The sequence below is a fragment of the Ochotona princeps genome, chromosome 12 (assembly GCF_030435755.1).
Source record: "Ochotona princeps isolate mOchPri1 chromosome 12, mOchPri1.hap1, whole genome shotgun sequence".
In the NCBI taxonomy this organism is placed as follows: Eukaryota; Metazoa; Chordata; class Mammalia; order Lagomorpha; family Ochotonidae; genus Ochotona; species Ochotona princeps.
The window spans coordinates 43,771,557-43,791,471 of record NC_080843.1 but is presented as its reverse complement, the minus strand read 5'-3'; the positions used below and the strand labels follow the sequence as shown (position 1 = coordinate 43,791,471).

Here is a 19,915-nt window from a genome sequence, read left to right as displayed (position 1 = left end):
GGCATGCAGTTACTGAGCAGGTCAGAGTCCTCCTCATCAGGAGTTAGCCGCTAATTGGCAGCTAACAGTGAGAACATAAACAACTTAACAGAGAAAAGTTTAAACTATTTACCACCCATGCATTCCATATGAAAAAAAAAAAAAAAAAAAAAAAAAACCCAGGCAGCATTCCACCAAAATGAGAAAAACACAAAACCAGTTATGAGAAGGATGAACACAGTGCTAAAGCTTCATAGGTTAGCACTGTGATGTCGCGGGTTAATCCACCACTTAGGACAGCAGCATTCCAAAATGATACGCCAGTTTGCATCCCAGCTGCTTCATTTCTAATCCAGCTCCTTGCTAAGTGTCTGGGAAGCAGTAGAGAACGGCCCAAGTACCTGGGCCCCTGCCATCCCCATGCGGGAGACCAGACAGAGTTCTGACTCCCTGTTGCAGGCTTCAGTCTAGGTCACTGCAGCTATCTGGGGCATGACCCAACAGATGGAAAATCAATTTCTCTTCCTGTCACTCTTCGTTAAAAAACTAACTAAACTCCGGGCCCGGTGGCATGGCCTAGCGGCTAAAGTTCTCGCCTTGAAAGCCCCAGGATCCCATATGGACGCCAGTTCTAATCCCAGCAGCTCCACTTCCCATCCAGCTCCCTGCTTGTGGCCTGGGAAAGCAGTTGAGGACGGCCCAATGCATTGGGACCCTGCACCCGCGTGGGAGACCTGGAAAAGGTTCCTGGTTCCCGGCTTCGGATCGGCGCGCATTGGCCCGTTGCGGCTCACTTGGGGAGTGAATCATCGGATGGAAGATCTTCCTCTCTCTCTCTCCTCCTCTGTGTATATCTGGCTGTAATAAAATGAATAAATCTTTAAAAAAAAAAAAACTAACTAAACTCCAAAACACCTACAAAATCTCTAGGGAAAAAAAAAACAAAAACATGATAAAGAATAGGAATTAGCTCTATGCTGCTGCAAGCAAAGCACTGCTTGCAAAGCCAGCATTCCATAAGGGTGCTAGCTCGAGGGCCAGCTCCCTGCTAATGAGCCTAGGGAAAGCAGCAAGGATGGCCTAGGCTTGGGCCTCTAAACCCACACGGGAGACAGAAAGGAGCTCCGGTTTCCAATGTTGTGGGCGTCTGGGAAGGAACCAGCGAATGGAAGAGTTCTCCCTCTTTTTCTCTACACTCTACACTGACTTTCAAAGAAACCTTGTAACTGGGATGAGTCTTGAACTTTTTCTCCCCGCATGACAAAAATTTACTGACACATGATTACTATAGATTTTTGGTTAGCAGCTAAACTGCTTAATAATATTTAAAAAAAATCAAACACTGTAAATTCCATGTTTATAAAGGCTGACATTTGGGACTCAGCAGTATTGAGACAAAGTATGCACAATTTCATTTCTCAGGTTCCCAGGAGTGATTAATATTTAATTGTTTTTAGAAAGTAAATCTTCATTGAGGTATAATTGTCATGAAGACGACATCGCCATATAATGAAAAAGGCAGATTTATCAAAAGTCACTTTCTTATCCAAAGCCCCAAGGACAGGGACAAGGAGATGTACTTTCTGTTGTCCCCGTTTTTAAAACAAAATGCAGACTTTATTGTAGTCTTTTGAACTATCCTCTTGCTTCTGGTAAGACTACCTGACAGAGTCAATTGTCTCAGCTCGCTCTTTCTTTACAATGTTAAATAATGTAGGCCACAAAGTTTGGGAGTTCTCTCTTTAAGGTATCTATAATACACATATCTACTAAAGATCAGCACAAGAGAAATAATTTCTGAAATTCTCCCCACTTATTATTTACAAACACATGGGAAGACATACATAGCGTTCCTTTAAAGAACCGTGTCACTGTGTCGGTAACTATTACTCTGTTTCAGGCCACCATCAGCTGTCACTATCTCAATACACTGGCTGCTTTGCACAGCTTCTATTTTGGCCCTCTCTAGTCCACAACTCACACAGCGATGTGGGGAAGGCACAGGACTCTGAATACAAAACATTCCCCGATAAGGAGTGTGTTCAGAAAGGGTGAGCTGTGTGTGAGGAGAAGCAGTCTCTGGGACAGCCTCCCATGCCAAGGTACAGATCTCAAGCGGTGTCCTTGGATTGACCGCCTTGTTTCTGCAGACTACAACAGGCTGCTTTGCCCATCATGATTTGCCTCAATTATGGTGTTGCTTTACCTCTTGCTATTTAATGTGGTGCACAAGGACAACGGCTGCAGATCACCAACCTAGGCCCCATCATCAGTCACTTATGCCATGAATAAAATAAAATAAACCCATGTCTCTCTCAACAGGCTCTGGGATGCTGGTGTTCCAGTTAAAGTAGTTTAACTTACTGTAGCACAACCCTGGCTTCTCAAATTTTGATTCCTCATTAATGGACTTCAAAAAATTTTTTTCAGTAAAATAAATCTTTTAGTTCCACCGTCCACTAACATTTTGAAGTACCTTCTTATTTATTAAATAAATACTGCATTGCCATTCATTCTCAAATTGTTGTAAGCCAAGCTGATCTACTCCAGTCTGCTACTGTTTCTTGGAAGTCAGTCAATGCTGCAGCACTTTGAGTTTTCTTTGTATTGTCTGCAGTGGTCACAAACCACAATTCACACTGTACATGTTTAGATGATCCGTTCATTCTTCCCTTGTATGCAGCTCACCCGCGCGGCCACAGTGCTGCTAGATAGTAAAGCCCTGCAGGATTTCATGGCTAGAATCTTACTCTGAGATGGCCACGTGTTGTGGTGCGAGTAGGCTTGCTTAGGATTTCAAGATTAAATAAATTCTCGAGTCAGCACCATCTAGGTAATAATCATTTCTGTTTTGTTCATCAGCTGTTCTGGCAGAGGCCGATATAGTACTGAGTAAATGCATACACAATCAAAATAAATTACCTAGAAGTTGATATAATAGTACTAACCTAAGCATAATAGACATCAAAACAAAGAATGGATATAAAAAATTAAAAAAAAAACCTTAAATGAAATCAGTTGGACAGACTCAGCAATGGTATAATGCAGGAAGTTAAGAAACATCCAGCCCATTTCCTGGGTTACTTTTAATACATCATAGAGGTAAAAATCAACATGCGTTTTCTAAGTGAAGCCATATTTCACTCACCGGATTTGAAATCTTCCTTGCTGTTTCTGTGAATACTTGTTCTAAAGGTTTCCAGATCTGAAACGCGTAGCGACCTAAGTAGTAAAATGAATAAAAGCAAACATGTCTCATAATCAAAGTCAACAACTTCAAGATGTTTACCACAGTATTTTTTTTTGATAGCTTATATACACTGTGGCAATAAATACTTCAATATTCTCAAGAAAGCTTTATTTATAAAAATGTATTGAACAGGATAGAATTTCACTTTTAGTACCACTGTAGGCGATAAATGCATCAATATTCGCTCATTACTGTATATTTGTAATATTTGTATATGACGTATTCATGTTATAGATGACAAAAATAACACCTTAGTACTCTTTCAGCAATAAGCTGAAGAAAAAAATCCCTTTGTTTAAAAGGTACTAAAGATACTAAATAATTACTGTAAAAAGCAATTAAATCAATCAGTCAAGCAAATGATATTTATGGTCCATAGAACGTATCTGCTTTCAATGCAGATAAAGTAAAATGACATTAATTATTCCTCATGTCTTAGAAGGACTGCCCCAAAATGTGTAAATGTAATTAAATTAAAAACATGGGAAAATAAAGGCACTCTATGAATTATATTGCTTCAAAATAAGTATCCTTTATTATATAGTATGCTATAGGTCAAACTGGAAAAAAATATTCCAGGAAGGTCAACTATTTTGGGGGCTAATTTTTCTAGTTTTTGAATTACTAGTTTTTCTTCATTATATTTAGATTCTGCATCATGGACAGTATTTGGTAACTATCAGTGCTGGAGAGCATGACAGGGAATAATGCCAGAAAATCAAAACCCTCAGAAAGCTAAGAATCTATTCATGAGTCAGTACAGCGGCTGTTTGGAAACATTTGTTCAACATGTATTGACATGTTCTTTATTCCTCTTACCTGCAAATGCAGCAGCTGCAACACCCAATCCTACAGCTATCAAACCTCTTGCCTACGGAGGAAAAAAATGATTATCAGAGTCACACACTGGGCTTGAAAACTAAGTCACTTTTAATGAGAATAATTATGTTAAACAATATAGTTCATTCATGCTCTACTGTGAACAATCAAACTTTAAAAAAAAAAACTATAGTGTATACAAGATCAACTCTGCCACTTAACATACCAGTTAATTTTCAGTGAACTAAAATAATTGTGGTTTTTCACTTTACTTCCCAAATTAGAATTCATTCTAACCAAGATTTAATATTATCAGTTGCTAAAAGAATTACATAAATTATCTTAATATTGGGTTAGTTATCAGCTAGAAAGACATTTCTTCCTCCACTATATTTTTAAAGATTTCTTTTTATTGGAAAGTCAGATATACCGAGAGGAGAGAGAGAGGAAGATCTTCCATCTGTTGATTAACTCCTCAAGTGTCCACAACAGCCAGAGCTGAGCTGAGCCAGGAGCTCTTCCAGGTCTCCCATGCATGTGCAGGGTCTCAAGGCTTGGGCTGTCCTCAACTGCTTTCCCAGGCCACAAGAAGGAAGGGAGTTGGATGGGAAGTGAGGCTGTAGGGGTTAGAATCAAAGTCTATATGGAATCCTGGCACATGCAAGGTGAGGACGTAAGCCGCCAGGCTACCACTACGGGGCCCTCCACTACATTTTATATTTGTAGTATTCAGTCATTTGCTATAATTTACATTTTAATAAAAGATTAGATTTACAGGGCCTGGCACGCTAGCCTAGCGGTAAGGGCCTCGTCTTGCATGCCCGGGATCCCATATGGGCGTCAGTTCTAATACCGGCAGCTCCACTTCCTATCCAGCTCCCTGCCTGTGGCCTGGGAATGCAGTCGAGGACAGCTCAAGACTTTGGGACCCTGCACCCACGTGGGAGACCTGGAAGAATCTCCTGGCTCCTGGCTTCGGATTGGCAGCTCCAACTGTTGCAGCCACTTGGGGAGTGAACCATCAGATGGAAGATCTTCCACTCTGCCTCTCCTCCTCTCTGTGTATCCGCCTTTCCAATAAAAATAAATAAATCTTTAAAAAAAATTAACACTGGGCCCGGCGGCATGGCCTAGTGGCTAAAGTCCTCGCCTTGAAAGCCCCGGGATCCCATATGGGCGCCGGTTCTAATCCCGGCAGCTCCACTTCCCATCCAGCTCCCTGCTTGTGGCCGGGGAAAGCAGTTGAGGACGGCCCGATGCATTGGGACCCTGCACCCGCGTGGGAGACCCGGAGGAGGTTCCAGGTTCCCCTGGCTTTGGATCGGCGCAGAACTGGCCATTGCAGCTCACTTGGGGAGTGAATCATCAGATGGAAGATCTTCCTCTCTCTCCTCCTCTGTGTATATCTGGCTGTAATAAAATGAATAAATCTTTAAAAAAAATTAGTTCTACATTCAGAAAAAAAATTCAAAGCCCTAAAAATAAAAACAGACACTGAAGCTATTTAATTCCTATTTTTCTAAACTAATAAAGGGCCAAGAATGCAGAACATTAGAAACTAAAGTTATGAGCTGGTAAAAATTCCTTTCTTCTTCTTCTATCAAGTGAGGAATTCTCATTTTTTTAGACATTTTTTCATACTCCCTTGGATTTGGGTTTCGCTGTGTTAAGTGTTAACACAGGATGTAAGCAGAGTGGTATGTACAGGTTCCTAGTCCTTCAACAGATGGAGAAACATCCCTTTCTTTTTCCATTTCTACTTCCTGATGCCTAGAACATACACACTACACCTAGAGCAGCCATCTTGCATAAAGGAGAAGGATTAGCTGAAAGATGACTGTATAATCACAGCTAACAACCCCTGAACTGCCTCTATTTTTTATGAGATAAAAGATCTATCTCCCTAGCTCACTACATTTTGTTGATAGGCACTCACAGCCAAAATAAATTCTGGTAGGTACAGAGTTAAGTGGAAGTCCAAGATGGCTGAATAGGGCAAAGAACCGCTAATTCTGGCACGGAAGGATTAGTGAGGGAGAGGCAGATGGAGCGCGACCCCAGGTGACAGGTGCAGAAAGCTCGGCAATGGAGAAGCTGTAGAGGACGCAGAGACACTGTGAAGCGGCAGAGACAGCTGGACAGCATGGCACTGGCTCGATGTGCTAGTGGCAACTGGAGCTCTCCTGCAGAAAGGTGGCAGGAACAGCCACCAGAGCAGTGGGTGACGTTCCCTGGCGGGAAGCTGCAGGAGTAGCTGATCCCATGTTCAAAAGCAAGCTGAGACGGAGAAGTGGGATCCAGGACAAGGATGCAGAGGGGTGTGGAGGGGAGTGTTTTGATTCCCTTCCCCCTGCAGAGCAGCTGAACCAGCAGCGAGTGGGTGCCATCTTGGCGGGGACTGGTTTCAAACAGTGGCGACTTCACACTGGGATCACAAAATCCCCTGACCTGTGTGCACTGGCTTGGTAAGAATGCACACTTGGCTTTTCAGAGGTCAAATGCCTGATCTTATATCACAGACACATTTCACTGGTCCCATCAGGAAAACAGGTCCATGTTCCCCACAGACATAGCATCTTGTAAATTCCATAAAATAATAAGGATAATAATAAGTAGTAGTTGGGCTCGGCAGCGTGGCCTAGTGGCTAAGGTCCTTGCCTTGATCCCATATGGCCGCTGGTTCTAATCCCGGCAGCTCCACTTCCTCTCTGTCTCTCCTCCTCTCAGTATATCTGACTTTGTAATGAAAATAAAATAAATCTTAAAAAAAAAAAAAAAAATAAGTAGTAGTCTGTGTTATTCACTAAACTAACATCTCAGGGGTTCTGGCAGGGAAAAAAGGGTCCATGTTCTCCACTGGCTTCATTAAGAGTCTACATCAGAGAACGAGCAGAGAACCATGCAACAATCAGCAAATAAGAAGCCCACCCACAGACCTGAGGTGTAAGCACACAGAGGACTCAAGGCATAGAAAAACACACAGACAAGGAAAGGCCTCTCCTGCATAGCTAGGGCAGCCTCATGGAAAGGAGTAGAGCCCCAGCGGCACCCTGGGACTGTGGGGATTCTGTGACAGCATGACTGAGGACAGCAGACAGCTGTAGCTCAGGGCACACAGGGAACTGCACAGATCCCTTGTGTGGTACTGATGCTGGCACGGCTGGGCGTAGGAGCTACCACAGCATCCCTGGGGATGTCAACCACCTTGGAAGAGCCAAAGGGAAGTTACAGTTACACTCACAGTCATGATCACTACCTCCTCTGTGAGGGCCAAAGACATAATCCATCAAGACCAACCTGGTTATCACTCTGGACTCTCACCTCATGCTTGAACACTGATCAGACTACACGGCTCACTTCCAGCACATACCCCAGATTACCATTTAAAAAAAAAATCATCTGCTCCATTAAACCACAGAGACACAAAACTGGAAAACACACTTTCAGAGAAAAACAAAAAACAAAAAACCCATAAATCAGAATTGAGATTACCCAACAGTAAACAGGGATGGATCACTGAGCAACATAAACAAAGAAGGCTACATGACTAACCCAAAGGAATACAAAAACACTTCAGTTTTAAAAGGCGAAGATGAAGATATTCAGAAACCACTTGAAAAAGAAAAAAATAATCATAGGGTATTCAAAAACAATGAGAAACAGATGCAAAACTTATGAAAATCCAAATAAGGCCCAGCACAGTAGCCTAGTGGCTAAATCCTTGTCCTGCATGTTCCAAGATCTCATGTGGGCACGGGTTTGTGTCCTGGATGCTCCACTTCCCATCCAGTCCCCCGCTTGTGACCTAGGAAAGCAGAGGATGGCCCAAAAGCCTTGGGACCATGCACCCATGTGGGAGACCCAGAAGAAGCTCCTGGCTTCAGATTGACTCAACTCCAGCCATCACAGCCACTTGCAGAATGAGCCAGAGGATGGAAGATCTTTCTGTCTCTCCTCTCTATAAATCTGTGTTTCAATAAAAATGTCTTTAAAAAGAAAATCATGTAAGGAATGAATGGTTTTCACATAAAACTGGAATATTGAAGAAAAACAAAACTAAAATGAGAAACCAAAAATTCAATGTGCCAAAAAAAAAAAAAAAAAAAAAAAAAAAAAAGGGAAAGTCTTAACAACAGAGTTGGGAGTTGGCAAGGCAGAAGAATTTCTAAGCTACAAGATAATTCTTGGGAAAAAAAAATCACAGCCAGGCCAAAAAAAAAAAAAAAATATCACAATGATTGAGTAAAACAAAACAAAATGTCCAGGAATTGTGTGATACCAAACAATTTGAAAGCAAACAAGGACAGATTGGGTTAGAAGGCCTGTTCAGTGCAAACCACTGAAAATTTCCCTGCTACGGACAGAGAAAGTGGGATCCAAATACAGAAAGCACAGAGAACTCCAAACAGACCTCATCCTCACCATGACACATCACAGTCAAACTTTCCACAGTTAAACATAAACCATTCTTCAACATACATGTGAGAAATGACTGATGACCTCTGGAGGATCTCCAGTCAAACATACAACTAACATCTCACCAAAAACCTTACAGGCTACAGAATGGAGAGACATAATCCAAGATCTAAAATAAACTGCAAACCCAGAGTTTTTTTTTTTTTTTAAAGATTTATTCATTTTATTACAGCCAGATATACACAGAGGAGAGACAGAGAGGAAGATCTTCCGCCCGATGATTCACTCCCCAAGTGAGCCGCAACGGGCCAGTGCGTGCCGATCCAAAGCCGGGAACCAGGAACCTTTTCCGGGTCTCCCAGGCGGGTGCAGGGTCCCAATGCATTGGGCCGCCCTAAACTGTTTTCCCAGGCCACAAGCAGGGAGCTGGATGGGAAGTGGAGCTGCCGGGATTAGAACCGGCGCCCATATGGGATCCTGGGGCTTTCAAGGCAAGGACTCTAGCCGCTAGGCCACGCCACCGGGCCCATACCCAGAGTTTTATATCCAAGCAAAATACTTTCGAAAAGAAATCAAATCAATTTCCCACCACCTGACCAGCCTTCCAAATGATACTTAATGATATGCCACACACAGAAGAGAGAACTATAGCCAACATAATAAAAGAACAGGGAGGTGCAAAACTTCCTGGCAAAGCTAAAAGCAAATGTAAACCAAACAAGGAAATCTTTTGTTGAACGTGTAGGACCAAGTTACTGCCTCTGAACAATAAATTTTTTTCAATAATAATCTTTAACAAAAATAACCTAAACTCTCCAATTAGAAGGCATACTAATTCGATCAACAAACAGGATCCATCTATCTGCTGCCTACAGGAAACATATCTCACCAAGAAAGACAGACTGAAAGTGCATGTTAATGGAAAGGGAAAACAAACTGGTATAGCCATTCTAACATCAGACTGAACAGACTTTAACATAAATACCACTCAAAGAGATATTATGTAATGACCAAGGAATCAATTCAACAAGAAGTAATGACTATAGTAAATGCATATGCACTCAATGCTAGAGCACCTGGATATTTAAAACAACTGTTAATGGATCTAAAAGGAGCGATACACACCAATACAATAATAGTGGGGGATTTCAACACTTCACTATCATCAATGGACAAGCCTAATGGTCAGAAAACTACCAACCAACCAAGCTTACCAATACCATGAACCAAATGGATCTAATCAATATCTACAGAACAGTTCATCCCACAAATACAGAACACACATTCTTTTCATCAGTTCATGGAAGCTTCTCCAAGATAAACCACAGAAAGACCATAAAGCCCCTACAAATTCAAGACTTGAAATCGTACGAAGTGTCTGTTTGAATAACCAGGATATAAAGTTTGAAAACAACAACTTAAGGAACTTCAGGAAACATGCAAACACATGGAGCAACTTGCTCCAAATGCCTATCTCAAATGAGTCAGACTCCAATGTTTATTCCACTCTAATCTCCCAAAGATTTTTTTTTAATATAACAATTATGGAACTAAATTATAGCTAGATGTGTGTTCTGTCTCCTTTAGTTTTTCCAGTTACAGTCTTTATTTAATTTCAGTTCATGTCAAAGGCAGAGACGCAGAAGAGGCAAAGACAGATTTTCCATCTGTTGAATAACTCCCTAAATGTCTCCAACAGCAGGGGCTGAGTCAGGTAAAGGACGGTCAGACACAATCAGGCCCCCATCCTCTGCTGCTATGGGTACACAGTATAAGAATGCTGGAATTGGACGCATAGCCAGGAGCAGAACCCAGGCACTGATATGGATACAGGCTTCCTAGGCAACCATCTCACATCTCTGCTCAATGCCCAGTTCTTTACAGTCTCTTAAAAACTTACTAATATCCATGGATAGTTTCCCTAGAAAACAAATGCAGCCAGAGCAAATGAAATTTTGCATACAGTTCAGAGGATTCAAAACCTCCATTACACCCTTTAGTATAGAAGTCACAACATAAAAAGGCAGGTAAGAGAGGGGAAGCAAGGAGTGTCTGCTACCATGTATTTCATTTTTCATCCATTCAATAAGGAAAATGCTGATTCATCAGGAACATCAAGTTCTACTTTGAAGACTAACTTCCAGAAAGAAAAACATCACAGACTTTTCAATCTTTAACAATCAACCACTACACCAAGGTGGATCATGGGAATAAAGATACTCATTAAATATACCCAAATCACACAGTCAAACCTTGCTGATTCACACTAAAAGGACAGAGGATATCAGCTAGAGCTATTAGGCAAGGAAAAGGGAATTAAAGAAATTTAAATTGGTAATGAGGAATTCAAATATCCCTGTTTGCAGATGACATGATTCTACACATAGGAGAACCAGAGACTCAATCAAGAGACTGTTGCAAATCATAAGGGAGCTTGGCAGAGTAGCAGGCTACAAAATGAACATACATCAATGGCGCTAGTATACATAAGTAACTAATGCCTGAGAAAGAATTCTTAAGTACAGTCCCCTTTAAGACAGCAGAGACAAATCTAACCAAAGATATGAAGACTTCCATGGCAAAAATTACAAAGCATTTAAAAAAGAAATAGAAAAAGATATTAAAAGATGGAGCAATTTAACACCCTCCTGGATCAGCAGGATCAACATCATCAAAATGTCCATAATATTAAAAATATACAGATTCAACACAATCCTATTCAAAATCCCAACAACATTCTTCTCAGGAAAGACGACAAGAGCTCATGTGCGAACACAAGATACCATGAGTAGTCAAAGCCATCTTGAAGAATAAAACTCCAGCTGGAGGATTCACAATTCCAGACCTCAAGACATACTGTGGAGCAGTGGTCATCCAAACAGTCTGGTACTGGTACAGAAACAGAGAAGATCAATGGAACAGAACAGAAATTCAAGGAGACAGCCTACACGTGTACATCAATTGTTGTTTTTTTTCTTTTTAATAAGGGTATGTGTCTTTTAGTTAAATTTTTATTTTTTAAATTTTGTCAGAAAGTCAGATATATAGACATGAATAGAGACCGAAGATCTTTCATCCGTTCACTCCCAAAGCAACCTAAATGGCCGAAGCTGAGCTGGTCCGAAGCCATGAGCCAGGAGTCTCTTTTGGGTCTCCCATGCGGATGCAGGGTCCCAAGGCTTTGGGCCATCCCTGACTGCTTTCCCTGGCCACAAGCAGGCAGCTAAAAGGGAAATGGGAACACTGGGATTAGAATCAGCAGCCATATGGGATCCTAGGTACATACAAGGTGAGGACTTTAGCTGCTAGGCTACCACGCTGGGCCCACCAACTGATCTTTGATAAGAGAACTAAAAATAATCCAGGTTAAGGCTGGTCTCTTCAATAAATGTTATCGGGATGACTGGACAGCAGCCTGTAGAATTAAAAAGCTCCACCTCACTTTATTCAAAAACCAGGCTCTAAGTGCATCAAAGACCTAAATCTGCACCCAGAAACCATCCAACTATCAGAGGAACGCACAGGAAGCACTCTGCAATACCTCAGGCCTTGGTATGGACTTCTTAGAAAATCTCCAAAAGCACAGGCAGGCAAAGTCAAAATAAACAAACGGGCCTATGTCAAACAGAGAAGCTTCTGTACAGCAAAGGAAATAATCAACAAAGGGAAGAAGCAACCAACAAAATGGCAGAGTATCTTTGCACACTACGAAACCAATAAGGGACCAACATCCAGGATGTACAAACAGCTTCAGAAACTAAACAGGAAACAACACTGTGCGGCCCGATCTGGTAGCCTAGTGGCTTAAGTCCTCGCCTTGCATGTGCTGTGATCCCATATGGGCACTGTTTCTAATCGCACAGGCCCCACTTCCCATCCAGCTCCCTGCTTATGGCCTGTGAAAGCAGGGACCCTGCACCTGTGTGGGAGACCCGGAAGAAGCTCCCAGTTCCTGGCTTTGGATCAGCCCAGCAATGGCTTTGCGGCCACTTGGGGAGTGAATCAATGAATGGAAATTATTCCTCTCTGTCTCTCCTCCTATCAGTACATCGACTTTCCAATAAAAGTAAACAAAATTAAAAAAAAAAAAAAAACACCCTGTGAAGAAATGGGCAAAGGAAATGAACCTTTTTCAAAAGATCAGATCCAAATGGCTAACAGACATATTTTAAAATGTTCAGGCTCCCTAGGTATCAGGGAAATACAAATAAAAACTACCCTGAGATTCCATCTACATCCATTGAGACTGGCCTTCAGAATTCCACTAACAACACCTGCTAGTGTGAATGTGAGGAGAAAGGCAACCTCTTTCACTGTTGGTGGGGGTATAGGTTAGTACAGCCACTAAGAAAGTCAGTATGGAGAGTGTTAAGACTACTGAAAATTGGTATACTAAAGGATCCAGCTATCCCACTTCCAGGAATATACCCAAAGGAAATGAATTTTGCATATGAGAAAGAGATCTGAAATCCTGTATTTACAATAGCCCGATCTGCTGTAGCAAAGACAGGGAAACAACCCAGATGCCGGTCAAAAGAGGAGTGAATAAAGAAACTGTGCTACATCTGCTCCATGGAATACTACTCAGCCATTAAAAACAATGGAATTCTACCATTTGCAAGAAATGGTCCCAACTAGAGACCTTTATGTTCACTGAAATAAACCAATCCCAAAAGGATAAATATCATACGTTCTGACACAAGGCAATCTTCATGCAAAATGCAAGATCAACAGATATAGAGGTAAACATTTAATTCATCTAGAGGAAATGAGAGACTAACATACCAAGAAGTGAAGATACAGGGCAGTACGCATCTCCATTCTCGAATAATAGGTGGAGTCCCAATGAAATTGCTGGATGTATCTTGACAATTAGATGCTGGCCTTTCTATCATTGTCTATACCTATTTTATCATGATACATTTGAGGGGGGAATGGGGAGGGCTGAAGGGGAAATCCCTGAGTCTATGGAACTGTATCTTCAAAAGTAAAAATAAAGATTTAAAACCCTTAATCATCCACACTAAAACAACAGAGGATATTAGCGTAACTAATCAAAAACCCATTGGAACTAAAATTTCATTTTATAACAGGTCTGTAACTGAGTATCTAACCATACATAATTACTTTAATATTAAAATAGTTTGCAGTTCTATTATACAAAATACAGGTATTTTCGGGAGTTGAAATCAAGCTGAAACTAAAAAAAGTCAAATTGTGCAAACTATAACAACTGGAATTTCTACTCTGGAATACAAAAAGAAGCCTTCACAAACTGCTTTTCTGGGAACAATAAGAATGTTAGGTCTATAAACATTTTAAAAGGTCTCATTGTTCACAATAATATGTTTTGTGTCCTAGGACATAAAAACATTATCCACTATCTAATTTTTAAGTCCCTGAAAAGCCTCAGGTATCTCTTCAGAAAAATGTACTGAGTTGTGCAACAGTGCCAACTTCTCTCAGTCCCCAAAATAGCCAAACAGGGAAGATGAAATGTGTGATCTAAAATATTGAAAATCAAACTTAACATTCAACCTGAAGTCTGAGTAAGTAACTCATACAGGACTCCCAAGACATCTTTACTTGACCTTAATTTTACAAATAATGGGTTTCTCATCTGGAGCAAGTAATACAGATCAGAGTTCCAGCAGCATGTTTTGAATTAGCAGCATATTCTGTATTACTGAAAAAAATTTTACATATACTCGATCTCTATGCCATCTTTTTACTTACTTAAACTTCAGTATGAATTCTGGGGTTAAATTCTGGGGTTAATTCTTTTGGTTTCTTTTATAGATACAACACTGTATTTGCTCCAGTTACACAAGTTACACTTCAACTTTAGAGTGCTTTTAAAACAATGATGTTTTGAACTAAACTGTAAGAGAAAAATGACAACATAAAGGGGGAAATGCTGAGTGGTTAGCACAGTGGAGAGGCAAACTAAGCCTTAGCCTGCAGCACCAGCATCTCTGGTAACTTGGGCGCCAAATCCCACCCAGGCTTCTCCACCTTCCATCCAGCTCCCTGCTAAACAGCCTTTGAAAACAGGGGAGGATGGGCCAAAGCCTAGGGTCTCTGCTCCCATGTAGGAGACCCGGAAGAGGTTCCTGGCTTCAGATGGCCTCAGCTTCAGCCACTGTAGTCACTTGGGGAGTAAACCAATGGGGAAAGACATTTTATTTAAGATTTACTTTTTATTTTTTTATTGGAAAGTCAGATATACAGATAGGAGGAGAGACACAGAGAAAGATATTCCATCTGCTGATTCACTCCGCAAGTGGATGCAATGGCCAGAGCTGTGCTGATCCGAAGCAAGGAACCAGGAGCTTCTTCCAGGTCTCCCATGTGGGTAAAGGGTCCCAAGGCTTTGGGCCATTCTTGACTGCTTTCCCAGGCCACAAGCAGGGAACTGGAGAGGAAGCAGGCCTACTGAGATTAGAACCAGCACTCAAATAGAATCCTGGTGTGCAAGGTGAGGACTTTAGGTGGTAGGCTATAACGCCTGGCCCTGGATGACCTCTGTCTCTCATGCTGTCTGTAAATCTGTGTTTGCAGTTAAAAAAAAAAAAAATTATTTTGGCTATACTAATACTTAGTTTCTAGAAGTAACTACAATTTTCTAGGCCTACAAAAGATATCATTGGATACATTTTTCTTTTGTCACATAAAATTAGGCTAACATATTTCTAGCTGTAAAATAAGCTTATCCTTCTGCAGATATGCACATTCTGTTACAACTGGCTTAGCCTGGGCTTTGGGAACAAAGACCTATATAAGGAAAACAGGGAACATAATATCCTACTTATGTCCAAATTAGAAATTTAACTTTCAGAAATCTCGTCATGTTCACGGAAAACAAAAATGATTTGTGTTCACACAAAAAAAATTTTATAATTTGGGAAGTTTTAAAAATGTATGATCTCATATTTGTCAAAGATGTCTAAAACCACAGTTCTCAATGTGTCCTTCTAACCTACATGCATTTTTTGGGTTACAACATTTCCAGGGATATGTATAATAGCACTAGAGAAACCACAGATGGAAAAATCTGAATGAAATCTTTGGGTTCACAATGAACCATCACAGAAAACAGTTTTCCTAGGCTGCTAATTCCAGTTCAGGAAAAGCGGCAGATCCACACCAAGTAGCATCCTTGCAGAAGCAGGATTTCTGATGTCTGCTGGTCCTTCAACCTTGGCAGCTTCATCTCTGTTATCCTCCTCCAAGTCCTCTTTCCCATTCCTCACAGCTCTTACTATTGTAAACTTTCTGTTTTCGTCCACAAAGCAAGCATTAGCATCCTTGACCTAGCAGTGTAAGAAGGGGTGCTACGGGAACTCCACAGGCTTCTCCTTCGCTGATGCAAGAGGCTGGTGTGGTGGAGGGGGAGGTCTCGGCTTGGAACAGATCCGTCATGGGTTCATGGGAGCTGATCCATCTAACTTTCAGTCCATGCCCAGCCCACTCGAGACGCAGCCATGTCTGGGGAGGAGATGATTTTCAATCCTACTAAGAGCAAGAAGTCTTTTGTGCTTGATGAGGAAGGGATTACTCAGAAGAAATGCAGCCCTTAGGAACAAAAGAATTATAATCAGAGCCAATGGAGGACAAAGATGTGGGAGCTGCCAAGGATGACAGCAGGATGAAAGATGCTTCTAATGATCTAGATGATTTACACTTCTTTAATCAAAAGAAAAAGAAAACAAAAGCATATTTGAGACTGACGAAGTAAAAGAAGGTGTAAAGGATCTTAAAATTCAAAGTGATGTTCAAGATCCAGCTGAACCAAATGATGACCTTGATGATATGTTTGAAATAAAGAAAAAAGAATGTCAAGTTCCCAGATGAGGATGAAATAGAAAAGGACGAAGCTTTAGAAGGTGAAGAGAGCAAGAAAAATGATGGCATCTCATTCAGTAACCAGACAGGCCCTGCTTGGGCAGGCTCAAAAGACTACATTTATGGGCCCAGGATGGTGGCCTAGCAGCTACAGTACTCATCCTGAACGCCCTGGGATCCAATATGGGTGCCAGTTCAAATCCCGGCAGCCCCTCTTCCCAGCCAGCTCCCTGCTTGTGGCCTAGAAAAGCAGTCGAAGATGGCCCAAAGCTTTGGGACTCTGCAGCCGCATGGGAGACCCAGAAGAGCTCCTGGCTCCTGGCTTTGGATCAGTACAGCTCCACTGTGGTCACGTGGGAAGTGAACTATCGAACGAAGATCTTTCTCTGTCTCTCCTCCTCTATGTATATATATCTGACTTTGTAATAAAAAAGGACTGTACTTATGAGGAGCTGCTGAATCGAGCGTTCAACATCATGAGGCAAAGTAATCCAGATATGGTTGCTAGAGAGAAAAGAGTTTGTCATGAAGCCTCCACAGGCTGTCCAAATAGGAATCAAGAAAACTTTTTGTCAACTTTATAGACACTGTCAACTATAAAATTATCAGTACAAACATCTCCTTTTTTTTATTGGCTGAGTTGGGTACAACTGGCTCTATAAATGATAACAACCAAATTGTAATCAAAGGAACACTCCAACAGAAACAAATGGAAAATGTATTGAGAAGATATATCAAGGAATACTATCACACATGCCGATCACCAGACACAATCCTACGGAACACCCGACTATTTCCTACAGTGCAAGACTTGTCATTCTTGATGCTCTGTTGTCAGTATCAAAACTGGCATCCAGGCTGTCACAGGCAAGTGAGCACAGCTCCATGCTAAAACTAACCAATTTGCTCATCACCACTGATTTTGCAAAGTGTGTTGTGGAGAATCGGCTGGACAGGTTTCCTATTACAGTGGATAAATCACTGTACTAAAAACAAGGCAGGGAGAATCAAGATGGCAGAATAGGTAGGGACACGTTTAAACAGAAAGAGAAACATTAGCCAGGGTGAAGCAGAGGGGGCATATTCCAGGAAATAAAAGAGGATAGAACAGCAGAGGGGTACCTGGAGACTGAAAGACACAGGAAAGGAGCAACACAACAGTGTGGTGTTGCAGTGACTGATACTCCAGAGGCATTCAACAAGTGGCAATCCGAATTGCACTAGCAGCAGGAACTTCACCAGCAAACAGGTGAGAAGGGACTTTCACTGGGAGCTCAGAGGTGAACCCAGACAAAGAACTGCCCATACTGCTGCTCTGTTTGATTTGACACAGCAGCAGATCCCAGAAGGGTAGTGCGGAACAGGGTGATTTCACAACCCAGTCCACCCTCTAAAAAGAGCTGAATCAAGCGCCATTTTGTTTCAGGAGGCAAAGGGTACAGAACATTACTCCAAGTGTACTGAGCTAGGAGTGTTGTAATTTCTGGCTCAGTGAACTGCAATAACGTGGCAACCTACAGGTTCCACCCAAGAGAGGTCCGGGTAAACCTGATGGCCAGCAGATCAAGAACTCTAGTAGTGGCACTTTAGATGCTATTGGGGACGATGTGGTCAAGAATTTAAGACTGCAGGGACAACAGTGAGCTGCACATGTGCCGAGCTTGGTGAGAACTCACTGAACTCAGTGCACTGTGCTGGTCCCACAGGAAAATAAAACCGACTATGGCATCGTGCAATGTGGCCCTCAGACCTAACAGCCAACAGGTTCTGGCAAGATCAGCACCAACAACCACCTAGCTATATAGGAAACCTGGTATCTCCCTAATCCTGGGACCTGCTCCAACTGGAAGTGGGAGAAAGGCTGTACAGACAACAGTGCAGCCTCAACATGGTATCACAGGAGGTTTCAAGTACTGGGCCAGGAGCTAGGGCTGCAGAGACCATGGTGGAAATCTAACATAAGAACCTGGACCTGGAACTTGCTGCAGGGAGTGGCATAATTGACTGCAAACAAAGAGCTGTGTACCAACTGCAATAAGTAAAATAGAACTGTAGACCTGTGGGTGACACAGCTTAGAAACCTGCCCCAAGGAGAAGACTCTGCTAACCGGAAATGCAATGACCAAGAGCAAAAGAAGAGACAAAGACACAAATATTACTAAAGACTTCCTGCAAAGGAGCAAAACCCTTTACCAACCTCAGTGTTCACTGAGGAAGACATCAAGAAAATGGGAGATACAAAATTCAAAACACTTGTTACAAAACTTATCAACACTGAGAAGCACGTAAAGCAGGCATTCAAGGAATTTAAGGAGTATGTCACACAGGAAATGAATTAAATGAAAGCTGATACGTTAGAAATGAAGAATACAGTGGAACAAATTAAAAGTACAGTGGAGAGTCTCAAAATAGAATGAAGGAGGCAGAAGAAAGAATCTCAAAATTAGAAGATAGTTCCTGTCACCGGGGGGAAACAAAAAGCTAAAAGCAGAGCTGCATCAGGGTAAAAAAAAAAAAGTACTCAGGAATTGAAACACATTATAAAAAGGCCACATACAAGAGTTATGGGAGTCCCAGAAGGTGCAGAAAGAGAAGCTGGGTTTAAACAAGTGTTTAATGAAATAATAAACAAAAACTCCCCTAACCCAGAGGAGTAATTGGGAAACAACATCCAGGAGGGCCACAGAACTCCCAACAGGGGTGACCAAGATCAATCTTCACCAAGACATAGGATAATCAAGCTTTCTTCAGTTGAACATAGGAAAAGAGCCTTAAAAAAAATGAAAAAAAATCATCTGACATATAAAGAAATGCCAATTAAACTCACAGGAGACTTTTCAAAGGAAACTCTCCAGGCCAGAAGAGAATGGAGCGGCACATTCCAGATTCTAAAAGCAAAAAAGTTGTTGACCCAGGATAAGGTGCCCAGCAAAACTTTCCTTCGTCTTTGAAAATGAAATAAAATTCTTCCACATAAAGAAAAGTTAAAAGTATATGCCTCTTGGGCCCGGCGGCATGGCCTAGTGGCTAAAGTCCTCGCCTTGAAAGCCCCGGGATCCCATATGGGCGCAGGTTCTAGTCCCGGCGGCTCCACTTCCCATCCAGCTCCCTGCTTGTGGCCTGGGAAAGCAGTCGAGGATGGCCCAAGGCTTTGGGACCCTGCACCCGCGTGGGAGATCCGGAAGAGGTTCCTGGTCCCAGCTTCAGATCGGCGCAGCACCGGCCCGTCTCAGCTCACTTGGGGAGTGAATCATCGGACGGAAGCTCTTCCTCTCTCTTGCTCCTCCTCTCTGTATATCTGACTTTGTAATAAAAATAAATAAATCTTTAAAAAAAAGTATATATCTCTTCCAAACCTGCCGTACAAAGGGTACCTAAAGATGTTTTCTTGACCGAAAAAAGGAATAGTGCCCACCAAAACCAAAGGCAAATGCAAAGAACATCCCAGGTAAAACAACAGAAGACTAAATCAATGAACAACCCATTGCTAAAATGACAGGTCCAAATTACCACCTATTTGTATGTAAACAGCTTAAACTCATCAATCAAATGTCGTGGATGAGTAGACTGGGTTAAAAAACAAAACCCATATCTTTGTTGCCTATG

The 19,915-nt window shown here is 41.8% G+C and overlaps 1 protein-coding gene and 1 pseudogene across 1 annotated transcript in view; one reads left to right on the top strand and one right to left on the bottom strand.

Moving 5' to 3' along the window:
* Positions 1 to 19,915, bottom strand: part of DNAJC15 (DnaJ heat shock protein family (Hsp40) member C15) — an 82,037-nt gene that overhangs the window by 32,111 nt on the left and 30,011 nt on the right. The window contains exons 2-3 of the mRNA XM_058670699.1: positions 4,049 to 4,100; positions 3,128 to 3,201 (exon numbers count right to left, since the gene is read on the bottom strand). Of these exons, the coding sequence (XP_058526682.1) occupies positions 3,128 to 3,201; positions 4,049 to 4,100 (126 nt within the window). The remainder of the gene's footprint in view (positions 1 to 3,127; positions 3,202 to 4,048; positions 4,101 to 19,915) is intronic.
* LOC105941703 (eukaryotic translation initiation factor 2 subunit 2-like) lies at positions 15,949 to 17,229 on the top strand (annotated as a pseudogene).